The 27,143-nt window shown below is 37.4% G+C and overlaps 1 protein-coding gene across 1 annotated transcript in view; it reads right to left on the bottom strand.

Moving 5' to 3' along the window:
• CDC73 (cell division cycle 73) overlaps positions 1–27,143 on the bottom strand; it is a 108,834-nt gene that overhangs the window by 65,111 nt on the left and 16,580 nt on the right. The window contains exons 8-10 of the mRNA XM_064454740.1: positions 16,854–16,952; positions 15,537–15,615; positions 5,791–5,855 (exon numbers count right to left, since the gene is read on the bottom strand). Of these exons, the coding sequence (XP_064310810.1) occupies positions 5,791–5,855; positions 15,537–15,615; positions 16,854–16,952 (243 nt within the window). The remainder of the gene's footprint in view (positions 1–5,790; positions 5,856–15,536; positions 15,616–16,853; positions 16,953–27,143) is intronic.

Genomic DNA, 27,143 nt, shown 5'->3' with positions numbered 1-27,143 from the left:
GGGCAGGCTGGTGTTACACTCGCATCAAGAACAATAACCAGCTTATGCACAGACTGCATGAAAATTATGCTCCAATTCAGAACTCATTTCAAACGCTTTGAAAGAGTCTGTTGTTTTGTTGACTCCTCCCTCAATTCCACTGGTCTCAGATATTTTAATTAGATTAGCACAAGACACAAAAATGGTGACATGTGGATAAGTAGTTATAGCTTTCCTATCTCATATTTAGGATGCATTAAATTTATCTGTTTTTTAAAGGTAAGTGCTATTTATCTGTGCATTGAAAGATAACGTCCAATTCCACCATATGCTTCTGAAAAGTCACTTCAAGTTTCGGCACTGAATCACAATCTTAATTCCTCACAATAGATTAAAAAAAAGATCTCGTGGATTTACCTCCTTACACAGAAAGATATCAATTATCTGAAGTCTTTTATATTATATACATACACACCCCATGTTGATTGCTTCTGCCCTGAAATGCTTTCTCTCCAAATGGCCCACTCTTTAAGGTGTCAGAAACTTAGCATTTCCCTTCATTCTACTACACTCTAATCCTCTGGAAATACATCAGAGGTTCACCTCTCAGTTAAAATAATAAAATCACCAAAATTATACCATACTCAAAAGATTCTGGGGGCAATAACAGCAACATCCTTTGATTACTTAATGCTCAAAATCTGACAGTGGCCACAGATTGATGAAATAAGCTGCTGACCTTAAAGGTGCTGAATCAGCCTTCCAATTCTTCTGAAATTAAGCCGCTGTGGTTTTCATAGGGACCCCCTTTTTTTTATTAGTTGTTTTCTGCCAGGACTATGGAATGTATGTTTCAACTGAAATGTAATGTGTTTTCTTTAATTACTGACAGTCTCGTATGCTTACCTAGGGTAATTTTAAAATGGAGAGATTGTTGTAAAGCCTGGTAGTTTACATTGGAAAGATGGATGTTACTTTTGTTAATTTGTAGAAAAAACATTCTCACTGAACTCAAAAAGCACTGAAAACTTACATAGAATTTCTTACTAGAGATAAAACTTACATGTTTGAATACACTGCAGAAATTTGCATCTGGGTTTGCTAGAAGCCAAGTGCCTCAACTGAAACCCGCGCTAAACTACACTGATTCTTAGCCCCAAACTATCTGGTAGGGATATCGTCTCAATACCTAAAAGAGCTGCTGTATCCACCTGTTTACTGAAAAGTAAGAGAAAGAAATGGCAACAGTAGTTCTGGCTGCTTATGAGTGCAGACGATCAATGACAGATTCCATTACCATCAGCAAAAACAAAAGACAAAGGAAGCTCCTGAGCTTCAGCAGCCTTGAATACTAAAAGAAACCAGAAGTTAAAAAACAGGAGAGCTTTTAGCAATTAGGAAAGACAACAGAGTAATTTCTACAAGGGCCTACTGCAGTACTACACAGATCTTATTTGCTTGCACCCAAGTTTATAACCACACTGAATCACAGTTCATGGCCAGTCAAGACTCTCAGAACTTGGAGGAAATCATTCTGCAGAACTCCACAGGCTCTCTCTCTCTTCCTTACTTTCATATGAAAGTCATGAAAACTTAAGAAAAAAACCGCAAAGATTCATAAAACCAGCATCACCGTGACTATTATTGCCAGGGAGAAAAAAAATATTATTTGCAAGTGCACACAGTCAATACAAAGCATGCCTCAGCTTTGAAGAGGATACACTTTAGTACAGATCTATATAAGCCAGCTTTATTAGACACCCATAGAACAAGCAACCTCTCCCGTACCTTGGCATAGGTGTGGGTAGCTAGTTTCTTCTGATCTTGACATCTCAAGCTATAGGAACAGCTAAATACTTCACATACTCTAGTCACAGGAACCAGTAGTCCAAAATTCAATTTCGTTCCATATAAGAGGTCAGACCCACTTTCTAGGCTTCCACTACATGACACTGGCTTAGATCCCAAGTTAACATTTCTCTTTAGAAAAGCAGAAGGCTAATGCCCTGAACATGTCGAATTTACACAAGTAAGAAAAGCACACGTTGAGAACATCAGCTTAAGATTCTCTCTCAGCGTTCCCTCACAGCCTGTGTGGTATGAAAACACTAAAATACTTATCTTCCATAGCTCTTACTTGATCCATCTTAAACAGCAAACTTTCCCACTTAAAAACCCACAAGTTGCCCTGCTATACAGGGGATTAAGCTTTGAAGTGAAGCATGCAAGTAGTTCTGTAGGTTCCTAAAAGCCACGCTGCACAATTTGCAATATGATCTCCTGGGTAACTACATAGCAAAAGCTACCACGACTAGCTTACTTGTTTCCAAAACATGAGCAATTCAACCAAATAGAAGATGCCAAAGGTATTAAAAAAGGCTTTCAGAGGAAGATGTCCTGTTATAAACAATTCCAGGTCCAGAATAATGAAATCATGCCTTCACAATAAAAATTCATCTAATAAGTCAGTTCTTCCTAAGAGAAAGTAAGTATGCCAATTAAGCAAAAACCCTTTTACAGGCAAGAACTGCCAGCAGCACAAGTTATTTTAGCTGACATTACTTCAGAAAAAGCCCACCATTCACCATCTGTTCTGGCATAAATGTTGAATGCTAAGAAAGTTTCCAACATCACTGATGAAAAGAAGGCAGTCAAGATGCAGAAGTTTTTGTTTTGCTGTTAAAAAGAACAAGCATCTAGGACAACTCACATTTCAGCAAGAACAAACACAAAACAGAAATTTTGCATATTTCATAAAAATCATTACAGAGAATTATAATGAGCCAGAGTGCAAGTGGAAGACATGTAGGGAATATGACACAAAACAAATAAAAGCTTCTTACAAATTTTACATGAGAAGCAGGTGGGCAACTCCAGGCAGCGGGTCATGGTTTACATTCCAGGTAATCAGCATATGTCTACGAAGTTTTTTCCAATTGCTAACAAGATCAAAACTTTTGGAAGCTAATGACTCCATAAACCTTTTAAAGAGAAGACTAACCAGCAAAACTGCTTCATTCAGACAAAGAAAATAAAGGACAATGTGTGACAAGGAAGCCAAAGTAATCAAGATAACACTGAGAGAACAAAAGTCAGGGTAGATGGTATTGCCAATAACATTAAACACTTAAATTAACCACCACACGAGGATAAACATCTCATCCAACATGCAACTCATAACCAAAGTGGAAAATAGAACCAAAATAAGAAGATACAAAGAAGTGATAAAGAACAAAGTAAAATACCTAATTCATCTACCTCAAGACAAAATTTATAATTTCAAAAGCAGTACGGAATTCTTAATGCCCTTCTACAAACCATTGGTGAGATCTCACTTCAAAGACTCCATGAAATTTTACTTCTCCGTGCTTGAATAAACAGATGAATTCTAACTGGAATAGCTAGAGAAAGAAAACTCACATGGGAGCTGAACACTTATTTCACAATAAGACTTGCTTAGCCAAGCCAAAGAAGAAGTCTTAAGAGAATATGACTGCTCTCTATAAGTATGTTAATGGAAACAAACACCATAGAAGAAACAGAGGAACTATCCAAGTCAAGGAGAACAATAGCATAAAAATTAACCGTTTCACCATTCTTCTGGAAATCAGAGGTCTGAAGTTTGAAGACAGCCTCTAACAAGGAGCTACCTAACACTACAACTCCTTTGAAATTTTTGAGAAGGGGATTATACCAATACGCTGAGGATACCAGATTGTATAGTGTAGATAGAAGGCAATTCCAATGCTATCCTCCATATTCCTATGATTTAGCCAATGAAATTTGCTAACATATTATGTTTTTACTCAGGTTTTTGTGCATTGTTCCTACTTTTTTATGCTAGACAAAACGAGGGAGGAAATAGGAAAATAATTTATTCTAATGGAAATACACATTATATTCATTGGCTAAATTTGTAGGAGATTAAGTATTCTACACGAAACAATGATCTGAAAATTACAGGTTAGAAATATGTGGTCCATCCCTGTGATAAAACATAGACAAAACCAGATGAACATTTCTGTGGCACATAATTAACAGATTTACTTCTCCCCCACCTGAAACAAAGTCAGTATGTCTCCGCAATTTATGAATGACCTAAACATTTAGGGCACCTTTTTAACAGTCTGGAAAATAAGGCTCCAAAAATCCCTTACAAGTTCTTTCTTAGAAAAAGGCTAAATGACAGATGAAGTTTTAATATTTCTCATGACACCAGATACTTTAGGCGCAGCCATGCAATACCTCAAATAGTTATTTCAAAGAAATTCTAGTGTATGTTGCAAAAAGATTTACTAGTAATTTAGTATCAGTTATATTTTCTTTCTTAATGGAAGAAACCAGCAAGGACAGTTTAATAACTCTACCTCAAAACTCTAGGTAGTATGCTGAATACGTGAGCTAGGATTCCTAGAATAAAAAAACTTAATTATTCTTAATGAACTTTTAAAAATTATCATTGTTAGAGTTACTGTGCATCCCTTCACTTGTACAGTTTTTATACTGACAAGCTCAAAACTTTTCAACATTTCTACTTTATTATAGTCTTGCTTTTTATTTCCTTTCTTCTTTCTTTCCTCCCCACAGGGAAACTTTAACAGAACCTATTTTATAAGTCATTTCAAGACACCACCACTTAAAACAGATATATTATACCACAGAAACCTGCGTTTGGTATAACACTGCTTGATCCCTCATAAAGCAGCCCTAAATTCGTGCAAGGTTCAAGAGCAAATCTTTGGACATAATGGGTTATTTTCTTCCTTCACATAATCAATTTCTGAATTAATCTAGAAACAACACTGTTTAGAACTAAGTAGATTTCTTTCTTAGAGTGTTCCCTTCCATTTTATTTTTAAGAATTTTAAGTACAGAGGAGGTTGGGAATGAAAGACTTGGGCAAGAACTTTTATCAAACAAGAAAAAGCTCTAAATGTTTCTAAGAAATTTACATTTAATATACTATTTTATGTTCAAATTAGTGCAAACTAGAAGAAGTGAGTGGATTTAGGAGAGTTTTTAATGCTGTCTATACATCGGATTTTATATAGGTATGCAGATGGCAAAAACCTTAATGAGGGCTCTACATTAGTTTTGTAGCATCTGCCCTACCTACCAGCAGATCAAAACAGTATTTGTTTAAAAGCATCCAACCCACTCCCACAAAAGCAGACAAATATTGGCCAAAAGAAAAAAGGAAATCTGTTTGAGGGTCTCTCTCATCTATGTATGTAGCAATTCCCACTGACAGCATTGTAAAGTCACATAAAAAGTCCATCTCACTAGGCTAGAAAGCTTCAACAGTAATGGAGAGGTCAAATTCTTCCACCACTAAACAAAATTATTGCTATTAAATGCAGAGTAGGAAGCAGAGCAATACACCAAAACCTAGGTTTATTACTACTCTTTTGTGAGTATAGTTTTAGCACTTATGATTATGAAAGATGTTCTTCATAGACTTACATACAGCTAGCAAAAATCTGGGTATCTTAGTATAATCGAGCATAAGAAGGCTGCACCTCCACAAGAACCACCTGCCAAAAAAGCCTTCCCAGCACACCTTTTTACTGCCGACAAATCCCTTGAGCAAAGATCTCTAAAATGTACAGACCAAATCAAAACATGTTTTATCTTTTCAGAGAAGAACTTTCATGAATTCTGTTAGTCAACCAAAGTGACCCTCCAGAGCCTCAGCCAGGCTAACAAGATATATATGTATCTGTATCTATATATATCTATCTACATATATATGTATGTATAGGTACACTAGCTTTTCTGTAAAACATATTTAAGAAAAGACTTTCAGCTTACCGTTACAGACTTCAGAGTCATTCCGTGATAGGTGCCCATAGTATCAATTTTAAAACCTTCCGTTTCTGCAAAGGAAAACAGTCTCTTGAAAATCATTACGAACATAGGGACGGCATGTCTAAATGGACAACACTGGAAATATCTTTGAAATTATTTTTGCAAAGAACACATCTTGCTGTTGGTAGTGGTTTAGGTCCCATTCACAATACAAAACCTGGTTAATAATTAGGAAACCTGTGTTTTCTTTAAACAGAGGTCCATTTGGTATTTCTGCTTTCTGTAACCAGAGTGAGCTTTTCTTGCTGCATGGAATCATTCAAACCACACCAGAGAAAGGATCTAAGTTTAAATTTTTGTAAGAATGTGTTAAAACATGCATGCAGTCTCAGAAATTCTCTTCATTACAAAATGGAGAAGTACCTCATATTCCCAGAATGCATTATAATGCAACATATTCAACTTGTATTTGTATTAATGGAAAAATATATTTAATAAGAAACAGGTTTACATGCTGACTATAAAACCGCGGCCACTTAAAATGATAAATTAACTTCTAGAGTGCAGAAGAGCAACAATGTCATTGTCATATGATACAGAGGATTGAATCTACATAAATTCACACTACCAGACTAAAGGTGATTAAAAGGGTTGTATAGGTTTATTTTCCATAGTTTTAATCAGACCAAATATATGCTGGGTAAGTGCATGAAGCCTGCAAGTGCTCAGTGAGTAAACCTGCTGCCACTAGCCTGTTTGCTTTTGAACACTTCTCCTCTGTCCTCCTAATCCCAGAGCTCTAAGATCAAAGTCAGCTCCTGAATATTGCCACCATGACTTGCAAGAAAACCTTTTTCCTTTTGTAAATTCCCTAGCCATGTGCATTTACTGTCAACTGACCCCATCAACCAACTACCCAATCAATTAACACTTTAAAATGCCATGATAATCACCTAACCATGATAAGCAAGCATTTGTCTATACCTAAGCAACTTTTGGGCTATTTCAGCTAGACTTGGGTAAAGGTAACTGACACTGTCCAGCAACACTTATTGGGAATTGGAAGATTACTGCCATTTGTTACACCACCTTCACACAAAGCATCAGCGCAAAAACATAACAGACCAGAAATAATGCAGAATCAAAGTAATGCTCATACCTGAATCTACAAAAAGGCCAAGAAAAATATTAGATTTTCAAGACTGTTAGAGCTTCTTGCTCTTATCATGAGTAAATCAACTTAAATTGAAACCCAGACAACCTTGAAAACAATGCAGATGCTCTCAGAAGCATCTATAGTTGCTCATTCTTTCTTTCTTAGATGAGAAAGATTATCAGACACCTGTAGGAAATGAGGCAGAAAAGTTTCCCAGATTTAATAACTCTCCAGTGCCTAGAAAAAGATACCCAAGGGTTGAAAAATGATCATACTCCTCCCACCACAGAGATAGGTATCTACTTTCTGAACACTCTTTTTGGTTTTACCTTCCCCTCTTCACCACCTTGCTACCAGACCTACCACCAACTACCAAGTGGAGAGGCCTAGTGCTACTGACCATGTTTTGTTTTACACAAAGTCACCTCAGCAACTACGAAGAATGGATTCTGAGAAAGCAAAATGAAGGTACAGACAGACAGGAATGCAGTCCGCTCTACTAAATAAAAAAGAAGCCTAGCTTCCCTTTACAATTGGATATTGCCCTACTGCCTTTCCCCCCAACCCCAAGATGTAATTATGCGCTGAGTCTTAGCTCAGGGATCATACAGCTGAACTTGAGCTAAAGATAGTGAAGCTGCATCTGATCGACACTTCCATGGGTAACAGTTTTCTCTGTGACTATACAGGTCACTGTTTCTGGGCAAGGAGCATAATATTATTTCAGGTGGTGCCTGGAGCCTTGCAGAATACTTGGTAGAGCTCACTTAAATTGAAGAGATGCCTTTGCTGACCTGGAGTGACATAAATCAGAGGTGTATTATCTAGGCTGACAGTTGTTTATGAATTTCAGAAGGTCACCAGTAGAGGAACCTTTCCCCTTTCCAGACTGACCTATTATGGGTTCCTCTTGCCTGTGACATGGAGAATTTCCAACTATTTCAATGAGATGTTCTTCCCAAACTCCAAAGAATACAGACACTGCTTAACAAGACCAGCAAAACAGCAACCCCTGTTGTGCCTGGCCTGCTACAGTTCCTTTCCTTCTCAGCACAAATCCTGGCTCTATATTGGTTCTACACTTTTGTCCCCTGTTTCAGTTATTTCTTTCCACTGGACTCTTTTTCTACTTTGTGCCTAATAAAACATTGCATTCCCTCTGAATTAATTAAAACCCCCTAACCCAAGCCTCCATAAGCATTGCAACAGCAATAATGGCCCACAGAGCCAGCGGCACAGTAAATCAAAGGGGACAGAGGCACCTGGCAGGGAGCAATCCTCTGCTCAACCACCAGCAGTTTTGCAAAGATCTCCCCAAGTCCCTCATAAAATGTGTCCTGCTTCATTTAATGAGCCACAAAAGCCACGAAGCAGAGACTCTGGCTCTCACCAGCTTCCTGCTCCCAGCCTTTTGCTGACCCTTCCTCCTAGCAGGAGAAGCAAACAACTAGGATCCTGAAGGGCCACCTGTTGCCTCAAGCATTACAGTGGACATTCTTGCCTGCTGAATGCTTCCAGCAGCTACACAGGCCTCCCAATGCTATTTAGGAGCTACTCAGGTAGTAAAAACATCTGCAAATAATGGCATAGTACTTTTCCTTACTAATGTAAATTTAAGAGATACTAAGCTGTCAACAGTAGAACGCAGGTATCCACTTACATTCTTGTGTACAGTTACTGCAGCCACTACAATGTCTGCTGCAGATCCCAGGGTCTGCTGCCTGCAGGTAGTGGGGTATGAGTAGAATAAACCACCTCCCAGACCGCTCTCAAATTTCAAAGCTCTCAAATTTCCTGCCTCAAACTCTCAAGCAACCAGTGAATGAGAGTTAAGCATTGCCAGGCTCCAGATAACCACAGCAACCTTCCCTTAACTGGTAACAGCACAGACTCTCTTTTCTCAGAATATAGCTTTTTAGACCTGATCCGCTCACATTCACCACATGATACTCTACTAGTCAGCCGCTCACTTTTCTTCCAGAAGTAAACACTGATACAAGTGAGAGCCCTGACATTAGCCCTTTTGTGCCCTTTTATAAGGTCTCAAAAATTTGTACACTTGGCCACATACAGTAGCACCTTCAGCTCTGCTCACTGTACACAGCCTGTGAAAAGCATGAAACAAATGCTTCCACGTCTGGGACTCTATAGCTATAGCTGCATTCCCACTTCAAAAATTGCTGAGGGTGTTAGCCAGGTTAATGCAGCTCGTTGTAAAAGACAATCAAGGACCAGGCCAGAAAGCAGAGAGGCACTTCTTCCAGAGGCTTCTCTAAGCGCAGTGGCTGACCGTGACGCAGCTGCTCAAAAGCAGACCTGGGATACAAGAGGATTCACAGGCCAACAGCAAAGAGGAGCAGAACACAGACCAACCTGGAGCACCAGGGGACATGCCCCCAGCATACATCAGCATAAATGCTGTACCATACCCTCTAAGAACACAAAAGCAGCATGTTTCTCCCCTCCCTCCCAAACCAGCTTGAACCTGTCTTGCTGAGTCAGGCAGCAGCACAGAGATGAAATATTAATGCCTGGCTAAGAATTAGTTTGCAACTCTGGTTTCAAAATCACAGCTTCAGTGGTGGTAATAGAGGAAGCAGATAAAATGATAAGCCATCTACTAAGAAAAAGGTATTTAAGAAAAGAGCCCTTTAAATAAAAGTATTGTGATGGCAAGGCTTTGGACTCTTACTTCTAAGCTTGGAATTTGATGCAGAACAACTGCTGAAAAACCCTACATGAGCGTCTTCAATACATTGGGTTTTTTCAATAAAATTACAAAGTTATCATACACAATTTCTTTAGGCAAAAAGCAGTCCATATTAAATACTTTAAATACAGGTCTAACACCAAGGAGTCAAGAGTGCAAACAAAACCCAACATTAATGTATTCTGACAACCTGTATTGCAACTTTTTCTGTTTGCCAAATACAACCAGTTTTATAAACATAAGCATGGTTAAACACCCCAATATCAACAAATGCCTTAAAAACTACATCTTCAGAGACTAGACACAATAACTAGTACCAAATAATCAATTTTAATGTTTCAAAAACAAACTATCATCAGTTAACATTAAGACTATCTTTTCTTCTCCAGTCATTGCACATATGATCACAATTTCACAGTTCAATGACCTAAAGGCTGTCAAAAGAATCATACACTTTTCCAGCATGGTTCATCACTTGTTACCTTTCTAGCATCACCACGTATCAGTCTGAGTGCCTCCTCTCATTTAAAAGAATTAGACCCGGAAATGAAAATATGCACACTAATGCATCAGCTTATTGGACTGATTATATTCTACATCACCGTTTAGGCATATGTTCCATTTCCTTGCATATGAGTATTAATACTCAAAGTGCCTTCCATTTGCTTAAAGCCCACTGCTCCACGTCAATCTAGGTCACTCCACATTTTGATTCTGCACCTGCTGCAGCTCTAGCATCCAATCCAGGTGCAAACTTGAGCACTGCTATATTACCAGAAGAATAATAGCTTTAAAAAGACTCAAATTAACCTGAATTTCTGGAAGGAAGTCAGGCAAACAGAAAAAGAACCAAGGAACATGCCTCTGAAACACTGAAGAGCTCAAGTTAAAGACTCTGAATTGTGGATGAATAAAATTGAATAACACTTCTTTTTTCAGCTGTATACTCTTCAAACCCCAGATAGCAACAGCTCTGCAGACTGCCTGGAAATGATTCACTACCCCACTTCAAACCCATAGTAATTAAATCACTGACACCAATTTTCATTCTACATAAAAGTTTACTGAACACTCCTTTGCAGTACTATACCCTAGCAAGTTAAAAGTTTCAGGCCTAAATTTCCAAGCTACACTAATTACTTTACAAAATTCTCTGCACAGTTCATATATAACAGTTCAGCAGTAAACTTACAGGTAATTAACATCAAGTTCCTAAAAGTTTCTCACAGTAGGAATTAAAAGAGAAGTACAGTATGAATCTGTGTATGTTTTCCAGCAATGAAGTCTATGTAAAGTACTGGAAGTTATCAGACTACTTGGTCACACCAAACCAGAAAATGGCAAAAGACTGCAGTTCCTCTAATTGTGAATCTCTTGCACATATTCTCCACTAGAAAAACAAGCAGAATCCTATAACCTTAAAAATGAATGCAATAAGTAAAAGTCTAACAAGGCAGTCATGCTTCAGACCTCTGGATCTCCTGCTACCAGTCCTCCTATTCTCCTTGTATGAACAGAATTCACACAGTTTACAAGAAAATACTTATAATGAGAAATACTTTGTAAAGAAACTTTTTTAACAATGCATAGGAGAGTGAAAAAAGTTTACAGTCCAGAGTCACCTCAGGTTTAAAAACTTCTTAGTCCTCTGTTGCCTAGGCTTAACACTTATGACTGATTGAAAGCCAGGCATGCTTCTGGAAAACTGCAGCTATGTTTGAAAATCCAACACAATTACAAGAATAATTCAAACATAAAATGACAATAGCAGGAAGTCAACAGCAAGCTTTCCTGAAGGAAACTCTTAGATGTGGTAAACAATATTCTTTTCACCATTACAGACTGAAATCACATGGCTGTATAGCAAGCTGCTCTCCAATTTACACCAAATAGGACTAAAAGTGTTGAGGGGTGGTTTTTTGGGTTGTTTTTTTTTTTTTTTTTTTTTTAATGATTGGCTTCTGCTATGTTGAAACCTTGACAACAATAGCAGGCAAACAAGAACAAAGCTCCTTGAACATGTCTTAGAGGCTTAACACTTGGAGCAGCACAGAGAAACTTTGCCGTCTATATTGAGAGATGCACTCAGTGGGTCAAGAAAATGTTACGTCTTCAAGATTATCATGCCAGCACTACTACACACTCTGGAATTACAGAGGAAACAAGCATATGAAACTGAGGATCTCAGGTAAATCCACCCAGAAAAAAAAAGGGGGGGAGGGGGAAACAAGGCATAGCATCCAAAACAATTTATTTCCTAAAATGTCGTATAGAACAATCACATCTGTTCAAAGTTTTAGTATACCACTGGCTGAGCTGCAAACCATACACATCAACAAATATGTATTTAAATATCAAACATTCAGGCACACAGGAGAGGACACGAGATACCTTCCTAAGCATCATGCAATATTTGGGCACAGGATTTCTAAATCTTGAAAAGGATTTAAAAAATTATGTTGCTCAAGAAAACATGACAGATTGTAGTTCGAAGAAGATGGTCTGTGCATGAATAAAATACCACTAGTAAAGATACATATTAATAAATTAGATTAATAAAGTGTAAAAAAGCTAAAAGGTAGTAATATGAAGCAAAGGAATAAAACTACAGAAGGAAAAAGTAGGGCAAGTTCAGCACAGAATGGAGCTCTGCGTTGTTGAGGAGCAGATACCATCACTGACTGCCAGCATGAAAGAAAGAAAACCAACAGGAAGGAAACAGCAGTCAAGGAAAGTAATTGCAGGGCATTCACCTCCTCACCTCAAAACCATTTGAACAGTTCAGCATGATGAGTGCACTGCCAAGTAACATGTTCTTCCAATGTGGAAATATCTAGGACATAAGAGTCCTACTGCAAGAGACATTCTAATACATTTCCTATGGCATATATCACACAATTATTTAAGAATGTCAGAGGAAAGATTTCTGTCTCCTGCCTAACCAAAGCTGCAGTAACAAGACACTCATTTGAGAGAAAGCTACCAACTACTGACTCAGGGCTGCATAAGCAGTTCCATTGACTGCCAGCGTAACTGATTATTTGCTCTTCGAGAATAGTACCTCACAATTACCACCCCCCTCACATGTACTATTAAAGCAATCTAAACCATTCTACCAGCAAAGCCTGTCCCAGCTGGCATAAAGATTTTAAGTAAGCCAACCAGAGAAGCATCCTGATATACTGTATGAGATCCCTTGCAAGAAGCAGAGAAATTTGGCTGCAACTCAGCACTTTACTTAATGCATCTGATGTTAAAATACCTAAATTTACTATCTTAGCTCTATGAGCTTTTAACTGTTTATGCCAAGAACAAGACTGTTAATGGGAAAATTCTGTATTAAGCCACACAAACATTCAAAGAAAAACAAGGTCACCTCTTTGCTGCTTAAACTTTAAATCTTCATGAATACTGTAGTATTATATGAAGCTGCAGATAGACAATAAGCCGCAACCATGTTGTAACTAGGACAGAAGTACTGTGAATCCTTCCTATAGTTCCAATACCTCTGAGGAATGAGCAAACAGGTGAGATGCTGCCTCTCGGCTTTGTTTCAATCTTTAGCCAAAATCACTACTATGCACATCGTTACACATATCATACAATCCTCCCTTCCACAATCTCTAGCCAGCCACGGCACAGCCATATAGAAGAAGGTGTGGAAACCCTTCAGAGTCACACAAACCTATAGGGTTCAACTTCATCTCAAGTGTTATCCATCATTACTAAAACATGGATAGAAAGGTATAAAAAGACTGCAAATTATTACACCTAGAACTTAAATAATCACGCTTCTTTGCCTTCATACTTCTCTCCCCAAAATCCCCAATACTGCAAGCTTTCCATAAACACGTCATTCTGACTGGATTGACTGTAAAAAAAAAATAGTCTTTAAGGACTTATTTTACTTTTATTGATGACTAGTGCTGCTTGCAATCTCATTCTGTACTGAATATTTGGGGGCCACAACTTAATTCTGAGGGCAATTAAAGATCCTTTAAGGAAAGAGTTCACTTGTGATACAGTTGCAAGTCGTGTATAGTTCACTTTTAAGCAAATCACATTACCAGTGCTGAATGGCACAGGAAAATGTTTATGTGTTATTATGGCTTTTGAAAACTACCTGCACTGTGAGTTTCAGTTGGACTAAAATTTTAAAGTTATACTATTATAATAGAATACCACAGGAGTAGATAAGATGATCTGTTATTTTCTAAAGTTAATTTGTAGCTGAGGAAGATCTCAAATATCTCTAGGTCCTCTCCTAAGAAATGCAGATGTTAATTACTAATTCTATATAACTTCCATAAATGCTGTCTCAGTACCTTTCATAAGTCAATTTTGTATTTGAAATACATTCTTTCCGACACCTAATTTGTATTTCCAATGCTACCTTACACTCACCTAACTTGGTATTACAGTAGTCCTATTCTTAAACTATGTATTTCTTTAAATACAACTAGAAAACTGAATTACAAAATTAACTCTGTATGTGACTAAGCCAAATAAAAGAAACTGGGATGTTAAGGCACAGAAACATGTCCAAGAAAGAACCAGTATTTTCACTGTCTGAAATAAAAGTATACTGAGGCCAACAGGGAATAGACTTCAAGATGTTATATTAGAATATCTCACCAGATTTCCTATGGTATGTTTCACACACACAAAAAAAAACCTAAAGGATGTACTGACACATAACACATAAGTGCACATTTACAAAACTTTTTTTTTTTTTAAATAACTTCAGAGATGGCTACAGTCAGATTCTAAAATTGCATGGAAAACCTTCACAAATGTCTATGGCATGAAATTCTCCTTGGTGTTACATTTCATACTTTTCTTTCTCCAGTTACAATCAAAACTGAATATCCAAGTAGTAGTGTAACATATTCCTGCTTTTTATTTATTTACATAGCAAAAAAGTCATGTCATTTCAATATATAATTGAACACAATCAGCTACAGTACCGCACTTCCACAAAATCTGAGAATTCGCATACAAGGCCTGTGAATGTTATTCAGTTTCCCTGAACAAAACACAGTACTAACTTGATCAAAGCCAAGTACTAAAAGATAAAAGCTGAATTGCTCATCTACAGTTTAAAATGGCATTTAGCAGCATGTAGGTTCTTGCAGCCAGAAGAGAAAGCCCTCGGTAGAAGCATGAATATGAAGTTCCATTAAAGAAGAGAACGATTTTGTTTGAGAACTAGAAGGAACAGGCAACCCAGAAGTGTAACAAAGCTTGCCTTGCCCTCTGCAAGAAACACAAAAATACCCAACCACAACAAATACAAGGTTTGTTACATAAAAACACAGCAAGACACAAACAAGAAATAACTAGAACCAGTACTAAAACAGAAGATAAAAAGCAAGCAAGGGGCACATGAGAATAATTTTGAGTTAGAAAGACAAATCATCACTCAAGTTCAGCCTTGCACCTTATTTTAAAACAAGTGAGAATTCTTAAATATTCTTCCTTCCAGAAGGCAGCTAATATTTCACACTGCTGTTACCAGTTTGTTTTGTAATTTAAAGAGACATAACAAGCTAATAATATTTACTTGTAATTACTGGAAGGAACTTTTTATTAATCGCATATGACCTTCACCAAACCAATAATTTTTTTCCCCCAAGAAGTTTTGGCTTCCAGCTGTCAGTTCACTTCTTAAGAGGTAGAACTAATTTCTAATAAATAATACTTTTAGACTTTATTACTTGGAAAAGCTATCTTTAGGCATAGTTACAGCTTTTTTTGGTCTTTTCTTTGGTTTGAAAAGTAATGGCACAGAAAACGCCCTAACCCAAGGTTTATAACTCATCGGTTTCCTTTCCCAATATTTTTTTTTTAATTATTTTAAAAGAAGCAGTACAATCAACTTACCCTCTTTGCCTTTGAATCTTTCCTGATCGTATCTGTTGTAGGCAGCTGGAATAGGTTGTTTATTTCGTAAAGTGGGATCCTAAAATAGGTTAATTAAGATTTGTAAAACATACTAAAAAGGTATCTGATGGTTTTGAACTTCATAAAGTGTTACATGGAAATGCTCAAGAGTACAAAATTAGTTCACTTTTGTAGGAGTTTCAATGCATTTGAAAATTTGTCGTATGTCCCCCTTCAACATCCACTTACAGTTTTACAGAAATGGAGTTTAGAAGTACATACTAAAAGCGATGACAATAACCTGAGGCAAAACTAAAGTAGCTGTAACAAACTGTGTTAGCTAAAATTTTTAAGTTTTATGAAATCACTGAGTTTTTGTAATATGTCAAGAATTAGCGGGGCAAAAAAACCTGTCAACTGACAACTCATGATTAAGCCTTCAGCCACACACACAAAATGTTCCTTGCCAGCCTGATTAAGCTAAAATTCTGCTAAACCTACAGAATAAAAACAAATTTGGAGGAAAAAAAGGCATTCTAAGAAAAAAAGTTTTAAAAAAGCACCAATCTAGAAGCACACTAAATACCAATTCAATCTTTTTTGTGGATGACTTAGGTATGTATTAACAACTATTCTGAATGGGACATCTGAATAGTCCCACACACAATTTACAGAATTCAGCAAAGCAAATATTTAAATGTTGGAATTCATCTTGCTATTTCAATTTAGTTCTTTGTTAAATGCAGTAGCAGCAAAACCAAATCCAAGTATGATTAAATAGCTTTTATAGCAGACTGCCACTGAGTTCCAGAATACATTATGTTTAATAGAACTCAATAGTAAAAACCACAATACAAAAAATCCTGTCTAATACCTAGATAGCCTTAAACAATAAGGCTCTAAGTCTGTTTTCCTGATTTATTACAGGCAAAAGAAAGCTGGTTCAAGCTGTTCCCACTCATGAGTCATATTCCAGATTCTTAAACATTTGCTACCCTATCTGTCAGAAAAACAGCAAAATGTTTTGTTTGAAATGGCAGTAGTCTTATCTAATACATTTTTTGCAAACAGATGCAAACAGATGCTAGTGTTTGATAGATGCAGAAGCTGGCACTAGCAGTTTAATTTCCAAGCAACAAGAACGTACTGAACAGATTAATATATTCAACTAGTGAAATAAAAATAAATGTAATTTAAGTAAAAGAATATCTGTGAAGTTATGCTTGGAAGTTTTTCATTCATTGGAACTAAACCAAAACAAGTCTGATATTTAACAATGACAAGACACAGCCTTCATATTCAAAGTGCTGTTCTTACCGTTGGTGCTGTATTTGGTGCAGGTCTTTGCTCAGGAGCTCGGCCTTCTTCTCTGGCTTTTACTGATTGAAGAATTGCAAAAATATTCTTGGCAAAGTTCTGAAAAACATATCAGATACCTATGAACCTTGCTGACTACCTGCATTTCACATAACAGCACAGGTGGAAGACACCATTTGCTTAGCTTGTGCTTCACAGAAAAACAAAACTAGTGTACCAATTTTGCAAACGGACCTTTTCTGATTACTCTTCTGTGACAGGACTCAAGCATAAACAGAGTTTTAAGGCATCATTGCTAGCCCCTGTTTTTTTAAGGCCTAAACTTGCTAAATCTAACTGCTTTCGTTACAGCACAAGCTAAACCAAACTCTTCACGAAGACTTTGTAAACTAATCTCCTCCCCTCTTGCCTAACACGCCCTTACAGTCCCTTTGGAACACTTCGTGCTGTAGCAAGAAAGAGAAACTTCCACCCAAGATTTCCAGGACAAGTCTCATCTCTGAGGCCCATATATCCATCTGCTAATGAGAACACGTCTGCTCGCTTTTGGCCTCCTCATGGGATGTCTCAGGCACAGTCCCTCTGTCTGCCTAACCCACCACTCCAAGAAGCTTTTCTCTACCCAAATGTGCTCAGCTGCTCTTAGAGAAGAGACCATATGAACCCTCAGAAGGCTTTCCCTGATCCTGCATGGAGCAGCTGAGGCAAGGCAGACAGGCAGCCACCCCCTGTGCTTTCCATCGAGGCTCTTGAGCTGAGCAGAACATGCTTCAGTTGGTTGTTAACAGCTCCCAGGCTCAACCCTGCCACACTGTGGTGCTGTTCTTTTAATATTTATTTTGAATTATGACTTCACTCCATTTGGCACCATGCAATTTGTGCAGTAGAGACTTCCATTTTAAATTGAAGGAAGTAAGTACAGAAATCACATTCGCAAGTCCTTGATTCAAGAGTCATCCAGGATAATTCTAATGATCTCATGCAGTGTTTTTTCAGATAACCAATTCATTGAGGCACAACTGAACAAATGATATCTATCACGGTTTTTAAAACACATTCCTCCTGGTAATATTAGTATGACTGCTTTATTCTAAACAAAAATGTAGACGCTAAGCATATGCCTTTCAAAAGTTTAATTATTACATTACCACTCAGTAGGCATTTTAAGCTATAGAGCTACGTGTACACAAAGTCTGTTATTACTGACAATTTTCAGTAATGGTTCATCAGTAAAAAACCTTTTATCAATTAAGAAAAACAGCTTTTTTACTGGTTCAGAATAGTATAAAGTATTCACAGAATGCTTAGATTCTTCCAGAGTATTGTATGCTAACACTGAAGTGGTGTTAATTAACACCACTGGCATTACAAAACAAATGCATGAATTACAAAACAAAGACTTCTGGAGTGAATTTTGTAGAAATCGTTTAGAGCGAGCTGTAATGCAAAGCTTCTTTAAGCTTGTTCACTTGACCTCAGTCAGCATGTTGTCAATCTGCTCTGAGCCAGAGGGGCAGGAACTAGAAGACCATCAGAAACCACTTTTAAAGGCAAAGCTGTTCCTTGAGCAAACCAAGTTCTTTTCACAAAGACTGAATGAACTCATTCAAAACTGTATTTGAAGTTCTTTTCAGTCAGAAAAATCGGGGGGGGGGGGAACCCCAACACTTTAAAAGAGCTGTGAGCTATGCACATATTAATTCTACAAGAATACTCAAAATCAGCCCTGTTCTTCAGAAAATAAGTCTAACTGCATGCCTTCACTGGAAATTCAGAGATATATCCCAAACTCTGACTGGGCAGCCTATCAATCACAGCTCTTGCCATTGCTGTGCTTCACCACATACTGCCCCCTTAGAAACAACAAGCTACTCAGTCTTCTGAAATTCAGGAAGGGGAACTAATTAAATTACAAGAGGAGGAATTTTATAAGCGTGATTGTTCATGTAAAAGCAAGTCGTCTTCCAGTCACAAGGAAGCTACAACCAGCTTTCATATCCATATTTCATTCATAAAACGTACAGTTAACATACTCTTAAAGCAAACTTAAATTTCAAATTATGAATTTTTCAAAGGCATTTTAGCATCTCAGATTTTAACATCCTGAAACTGTATGTCCTGGACTGAATTTTAAATTCTTTCAGGTAACAAAAACCCAGAATTTTCTCCCATCTGCTGAGAAGTCGCCGCTAATAAGCATGGAATTACAAAGTGTTCTTGCTGACGTCTTTCTTCCACAGCATAAAAATGCAGGTCCCCCCAAGCCAAAACTAGTATCTGTTTGGAAGGGGAAAAGCCAGCAGTGTTTTAACAAGCACTCAAACTAGTATCATCATCTTACTGTTCAATGGCTTGGTCAGGGATGTGGGATTACATTACTGTAACAGACAAATGATTGAGCAGTAAGTCCACTGCAGGTACCAACTGATTTGCAAAGCCTGCAGAGTTGCAAGACTGCTCATTTTCATTGTTCATCCCTTCAGAGATCAGAATATGAACATCCTGTAGCTTCTGCCCTAGATTTAGTTAAACTTAATAGCAAATGCAACATTACTAAAACCTTCTGATCTGGGCGACAGAGCAGGTAGTAAAAAAGAAAAATCTGTTTCTCTGCATTAAGTCTTAAAAAAAATTTGAACATGATTTATAAACGATGCTTCCTTAAGTATGTGAAAGGACAATTCCATCAATCCTTGTCCTTACCTGCCTAGAGTGCTGCTACTCCCATGAAAGTGCTCTCTGTTGATTCTAAACGTGTCTACACCTAATAATTCATCACACTGGGGGTGTGGGTGTGGTGAGGTGGGGGATGTGTCAGGAAGAGGCAAAATATTTCACAGCAACTACCAAAACTGGGCTTTTGATCTTTTCTTAATTAAAGCCCTATCATAATACATTTTTCCACCCATCCTTACTCATGCCTCTAAACAGAAGAATCATGCTCTAGACATAAATCGGTAGGGAAAACAATAGTACCCAACAGACAATCAATAACAGCAACAATAGTCAGATAAACATAGTCCATCATCTTACAAAAAAAGTCACACGTATTCTTGAGGAAAGCCTGCAACAGTATGTAAATTCTGAAAATTTACTGGCACGGATGCTCTATCCCTTGCCAACATAGTGACTAACATACACCAAGTAAAGTTACTATCACTGGTGTTAATTTCACACCAGGCTGTTTGAGGAGAAATAGCAGAGCAAGTAAATCAGCCTGCTCTGCTGGGGAAGACTTAAGTTACAACACTACCAAAAATCCTTCTGTAAAAAAAAATACTTCCATTTAATCATATCACAATTTATTCTGAAAAACTGCAATCTTCATTCTGCAAACTATATTTAATTTCTGTAACTAGCCATAACCCTAATGCTCATTAACAAAGGCTTCTAGTCACAATAGCAGCTTTTTCAGGCCAGCAAAGAAAAAAAAAAAATCTAATAATGATCATGAAGGAGAAATATTGATTTCAGCTTCATAGAAAATTCTTGAGGCAAAGAAAATTATAGAATATACGCTTCACCTCAATCATCTAGAAAATAAAAAATTAAATTTAACATGTAAAACTAGAAGCACACACTGTTACACAGCATGGCTTATAGGGCTTCAGAACTTCCCTACAGCTGAGTGTTGGATGTGCATCCCAGGATGATCAAGATCTGCAGAATGCAGAATGTCTGAGCATATCAAGCAAAGTCCTTCACAGCCACTGACAGACTGAAAGGCATGATGCAGTACCAGAAATGCTATGTTTCCATCACACATTTCCAGCAATTCCTATGTACTACATGACATCAAAAATGTAAACAGTATTCAGGCGGTCTCATAAAAGTACACCAGAAATTAATAATTGTTCATATGGAATGTGAACTGATGAACTCTATATTTAAAACAAAATATTTTGCACATTTCAATTTAAAGCACATACTTACACCTGGAGTCTTTCATTTAAGGCATTACCTTCCTATACCTAAGAACATCTATCTTATACAGGATCTTCAGGATCTTGTATCTGAAATTCTACACTGTTCACCAACATTTAATTTGATCTTGTCTCCTTCCTTGCTCTTCTAATTTAAAGATAGTCCTAAAGCACTGCATTTCATATTGTGTGCTAGGTTGCCCTCAGAATCAAAGGCTGGGCATATGCAAGACTGATGTTCAGGGCCAGTCACAAGCAACTGCAAGCACGCAAATGCATTGGTAGAATGGCTATGTGAATAATTGGTATTTTCTGCACCGTGCTTATTCAGACCATAAAAATTTCCATCATTTCTGACCCAGCATCTTTCCTCTCCTTACACAAGAACCCTTCAGATAAAGAAATGTAATCTTGAATTATATAGTTGTGAAGTAATAAATCTTCCTTTTTGAATTACACACACACACACCCCTCTCCTATTTTCCTTATTTACTTTCATTTGAATAACACGTAAAATGGACAAGATGCTCAACTGCACCAACAGGCATGTTTGCAGAGAGCTCACGATACCTCTCAAACTATTCCACGTACCCTTTTGACCTGTACATACCATACTACAGGAAGTCACACAAGAAGCGGATTACCACACAATTTTAAAAAGAACCACCTAAATAAATAGGTCATCTTAGTTGTACTTTCAGGACAATAGTAGTTTAAGAAACTCATAAAAATATACTGGGATTTATACAGCTAACCAAATGAAGCAGAGTACACAACTTAATTTTTTTTTTAAGCTGTCAGATTAGGGAACCTATGAAAAACTTAATAAAACTGAATTTGTTACTAATTGCTGAGGAAAAAATAAAAATCAGACACTCCCTTTCACAAAAAATGACTCTGGGAATCAAACAACTTTTCTTTATGTTCCAGTCAAAAAGTTCATTTAAGTATTACTACAGTCTACCGCATTAAATTGAAAATGTATCTATTTGCCCTGTGTATTTGTGGACTCTGTTTTCAGTAACAAGTTCCACGTCACACTTGTTCCGTATTACCTTCACTAAATTTTTACAGCAAGAGTATTATATGAAAGACAACCGGAACATTTAATTTGAAACAGCACAAGGGCTTATTCATAAGTATGAAAGAACAACAATACTGTAATAATCTGAACATACAGCACAGCACAAAATCTGCTCAAAGATCCCCCTCGTACCTAATCTAAGTTTATTTCTCCTATGAATGCAGCATACAGAAACACATTTTATTAACAGTTGTAGAAGTAGTGCTTCAGATTGGTGAAGTTACTTTATAGCTGACCTAAATCTTTTTTCAGGAAACATAATGCTTTATTCTACATTTTTTTCTGACAAATTCAAGGTTCCTATTTAAAAAACAAGATTAATCACTGCTCAATACAAACAGTTTTTATAATCTGGCCCACGTTTCCTTTAAGTGCCACATTCAAAACATCTGCACTAGAGCCTAGCAGCAATATAGCAGTCTTCCCAGTTTTACTAAGTAAGCTAATGTACAATAAGGTGGAGTTTGGGAACTTAATCTATACCATGCCATTACACTTGTGCACAGCCATTCTAAAACCATACAATTGTTCCACTTGAAAGCACTAATGAGGATACTAGTTGCTATTAACCGGGCACACCTTTGCCTTTTCAATTTCGCTATTAAATTCACCACTATTGTGAATTTCAGGAACGTAGAACAATCCTGCCACCTAGAGCCCATACATAAAGTTGCTTTTACAATCAATTTCTTTTAAAATATCCAAAATTTTAGTTTCAGACCTTTTAGCTGTCAAAAGTGATTAAAATACTATATTAGTCTTGCTATAAAATTACTTTAATTTAAATATTTTCCAGTAACAAGATCATATAAAAGAATCTACTGAAATTGTGATAACTAGTGTTAACCCCCTCACAGGTGACTTCACTAATAAGAATGCTGAAAAGGTATCAGAACTAAAATATGAGAACTGAAAGTAACTGCAAAAGCAGTTTATCACAACATTTACGCTAACCGCAGTGGTAATATTTTCCAGGTGATAACACAAAATTAAAAATACTGAACACTGTAAAGATGAGATACATTTGGGGAAAAAAGTCCTGCTATTTAATACTTCTGTACAGGAATACAGGAAAACCACAAAGGAATAACATTCTGGAATAGTTCAGAGCAAGACACTGATAAACTTGTAATTGAGGGTTCTATCCAAGGTAAATGCCACATACCAGGAAAGCGCTAATCCCTCCAGTTAGGTCAGCGATAAACTCCCAGCACCTTACTCAGTTCTGGACTTCTCATCACCATGCACACACACCCAGAAGCTGGGGGTGGGGTGATGGGGAATAAAAATCAAGATTATGGAATTTAATACGTATAACTCCCAGTCATGCTTCTACAAAATAAGGTTAGAGCTGAGTCCGTTCCCTTCTGTATTAATGTCCTTTTTTATGGATACACAATACACTGGGCACCATCAACCTTTTTTCCAAAGTATAGATAACTAGTACATTACAACAGGACTGCAATAACTAAAGATATCACATCTGAAAAAATGATGAAGGTTTTAAAAGAAAACAAAGCAACAAATACTGATTTAAATAAATTGCTTGTTATACAAAATAAGATTCCTCTGCTTTCAAAACAAAGCTTAAGGAAATTATGTGCTGGATAGCCTAGTCTAGGTCTTTCACATAAGAACAGAGAATATAAAAATATCAGGATTAAAGCAGAAAACATTTTATTTGATTCAGGCTTACTTCCAACTTCATTAGGGAGGAAAAAGAACAAATTTTATAAACAAAAAAGCTGTAATTCAGGACATTCTCTTAATTTTTGCTAAATATTAAGCAGGGAAAGAGATTAACTACTCAAATTGCGAGATAATCAAACTGGTGCATGTGCCAAAGTGCAGCAACAGCAAGTAATGAGACGTTTGCTTCAATATTTATCAAAGAGATAGTTTCATGATTCAAAGGTTATGAAACTAGAGGGATGGAGTTTCACATAAGTCCAGTGCCATACCAAATTTAACGCTCTAAAAATTTTTTCCAATACTAATAGATATCTTCAGAAGGAGCCCACACCTATCATTCTTCCATTTTATACACAGCTAATACCATTAGAAAAACATTTACCTCAAATTCAGAGTTCTCACGTCTAACTTACATGGTTCTACTTCAGTGCTTTTCCTTGCAACATATCCAGGTGCACAATAAGGTTAAGCTGCCATGCAGGTCACTCTAGACAACTAGTGCCTTGCAACGTCTTCAGAAGACTTACACAAGGTTCAAGGAAGACAGTAAAGACCAGGTTTACAGATCTGTTAAAAGAGGCCAAGAAATCCACAAAACCAGCAGCTGGATAAGTCCCATGCAGTTGCTGCACACAGATATGTAAATACCTGTCTTTATATAGACACACATACATGAAGCATGCATAAGCAATTGCTCCAGCTTCTCAGTCCAAGTGATTTAGACAGGTTACGTGGTATAACCTTTAAGCCTTCCCATATATATGACAGGACAGATTATGTTATTCCTCCTGTATGTAGGGTTAGAGTTCACTCAGGAAAATATAATTCTAATGTACTCGCAACTGTACTCTACACACGAGCAGACCATGTTCAACCCAGCACACACAGTTACTGTGCTGCTTAACCAAGAAATACTTCTGAGCAATCTGGGAGATTAAAAAAAAAAAAACAACAAAACAAACCAGAGAATATATATCAGAAGTCATAGACAAAAACATGTCCTCCAAATACACCTGTAAAAGCTGAAACTCCTGCTTAGGCTCCTTTAATCTGTTCCTACAGGCAAAAATTCAAGAGCCACAAACACATTTACACCAGAGATGGAATAATGAAGTTTTTCCTTCAGAAAGGACTGCTGAAACCTGCTACAGGAAATTATAAAAATCAAAGGATTATTCAGGAAGGAAAGATAGAAGAAGGATATAAAAGGAAGGAATCAGTTTCAGTTTAAACAGTTTTTTCTAGCTGTTCAATGGTTTGTTTTACAAAACAGTCACACATTTTTCTGAAAACATGTACACAACAGAACTGAAACCTCTGCAAAGCAGTAATTAAAAACCAAACACTTATGATGGTAAATATTCTACGTATGGGTTCAAAACTTTAGCTACCAGAGAAGATATCCAGTTCTATATACAAAGGCTCAATAAAGAAGTTAAAAGAAGTAATATTTTGCTAGTATTTCCCCTAAGATTTGCAATTTCAGGTGTCAATATTAATTCTGATGTATCTTCACCAGACAATATTTCATTTCAAGCTGATTTAACATATACAAAAATCTGACAAACTTAGCCTGCTCTCCAGAAACAGGTTCCATAGTCAATGGCATGACTACATTATCAAAAACTCGTTCATACCCTTCTAAGATGATGTAAGCAAGCATCTGAAATCGTTATGTCTGCTTTATACAAAAAAAAAGGCCACAAAAAAAAACCAAACAGTAGTGAGACACTTAGCAGCAAGACACCTGGCCCAAATATAAATCTACAGATTAAGTAATTTCCACTTTTTCTTCTTTAAACTTCTCTCGCTATACAAGTACTGCTTCTCTCCTCTAGCATATCCAGCTGTACTGGGTGTGAAGATACCAATTCCCTTACCCTGATTTTTGTGTATGTTTGCGAAGATTAAGAATGACAATTGGACTGCATGAAGAGTGAGAACAAACAGAACAGATTAATTTCTTAAAGCCCCCAACAACTGTGGCTGTAAAAAGAGTGGTAAAGGAATTCAGAAGTAGCACTAGCACCAAGTGCTTTTATTGCTTTTGAAATCCGCCTAAATTTTCAGTTGGTTAGACTGTCAGTTGACTCACCAAAACAACAACGTTGGGTTGCATGCCTTTAGTCAAAGCTGAAATTAAATAGTTTTCAGCAATATATCCTCTCAAATAGTTCTAAAATTAAGCTACTATGAGAGGAAAAAAACCTTAGACCAAGCAGATGCGATTTGGCTCTGACAAGTGATTACATAAAAATGTCACATTATTCATAAAATCTAGAAGACTACACTATAGACTTGGGAAAGGCCAACAGATGTTTAAAACAAACAGTGCAGGATGACTCATCCACTAGAGATTAAATTAAACACTGTATTTCCAAAAGAAGGTAGAACTGCATAATGATCAGGCAGAAAACTATGGAAAAATACCTCAACAAAAAGTTCTAAGCAAAACATAAAAATAACCAAGCAGACAAATACAAATTCCAGAAATCTTAAAAACAATAGAGAGCAGGTGAACTGAAATGTCTTATTTTACAAACAATAGCAACCTCACAAAATCAGTAAAAAGACAGCTAGGGATCAACGAAACATCTGATTAAAGGAGGGTAACAGAGGAGGTCGTACAGATAAAGGATCTGTGTGATGCATTATAGAAAGCTTAGAGTCAAAAGAACTATGAATGAATGCTAACCTGTCCCAAACCATTAGAGCATTAGGGCTATATTGCCAACAGGCACTGGACAGTGCAGAGACTTCCAAAGAAAACAGTAATTATAAGAAATTGCAGTTACTTGGTAGGTTGGATAAGTGTCAAAAAGGGAAGTGATGCAGTGATTAATTCCTGAGCTATCATAAGCAATTACTTCTTGGAACAACTGGTCAAAGTGGACACAAAAGAAAAACCATCCATTCATCTAGTCCGTAGTACCTACTTTAGAGAGACAGCTGCTTGTGCTGGTTTTGGCTGGGGTAGGGTCAATTTTCATCACAGTAGCTAGCATGGGGCTGTGTTTTGGGTTTGTGCTGAACACAGTGTTGCTAACACAGGGACGTTTTCATTACTGCTGAGCAGCACTTACACACAGTCAAGGCCTTTCCTGCCTCTCATACCACCCCACCAGCGAGCGGGCTGGGGGTGCACAAGAAGCTGGGAGGGGACACAGCTGGGACAGCTGACCTCAACTGACCTAAGGGATATTCCACACCATATGACATCGTGCTCAGCACATACAGATGGGGGAAGAAGGAGAAAGGGGGGGGGGGGGGGGGGGGACATTCAGAGTGGTGGCATTTGTCTCCCCAAGTTAACAGTTATGCATGATGGAGCCCCGCTTTCCTGGAGATGGCTGAACACCCGCCTGCAAACGGGGAGCAGTGAATTAATTCCTTGTTTTGCTTTGCTTGCACGTGCAGCTTTTGCTTTACCTATTGAACTGTCTTTATCTCACTCTCAGTTTTCTCACTTTTACCCTTCTGATTCTCTCCCCCATCCCACTGGCACGGAGCGAGCAAGCAGCTGGGTGGTGCTTGGTTTAACCCCAGCCAGCACCCATGACAGTCCTTTTTGGTGCCCAACCTGGGGCTCAA

The sequence above is a fragment of the Phalacrocorax carbo genome, chromosome 6 (assembly GCF_963921805.1).
Source record: "Phalacrocorax carbo chromosome 6, bPhaCar2.1, whole genome shotgun sequence".
Taxonomy (NCBI): Eukaryota; Metazoa; Chordata; class Aves; order Suliformes; family Phalacrocoracidae; genus Phalacrocorax; species Phalacrocorax carbo.
The sequence above is the reverse complement of the archived record's forward strand: the minus strand, read 5'-3'. Positions and strand labels throughout refer to the sequence as shown.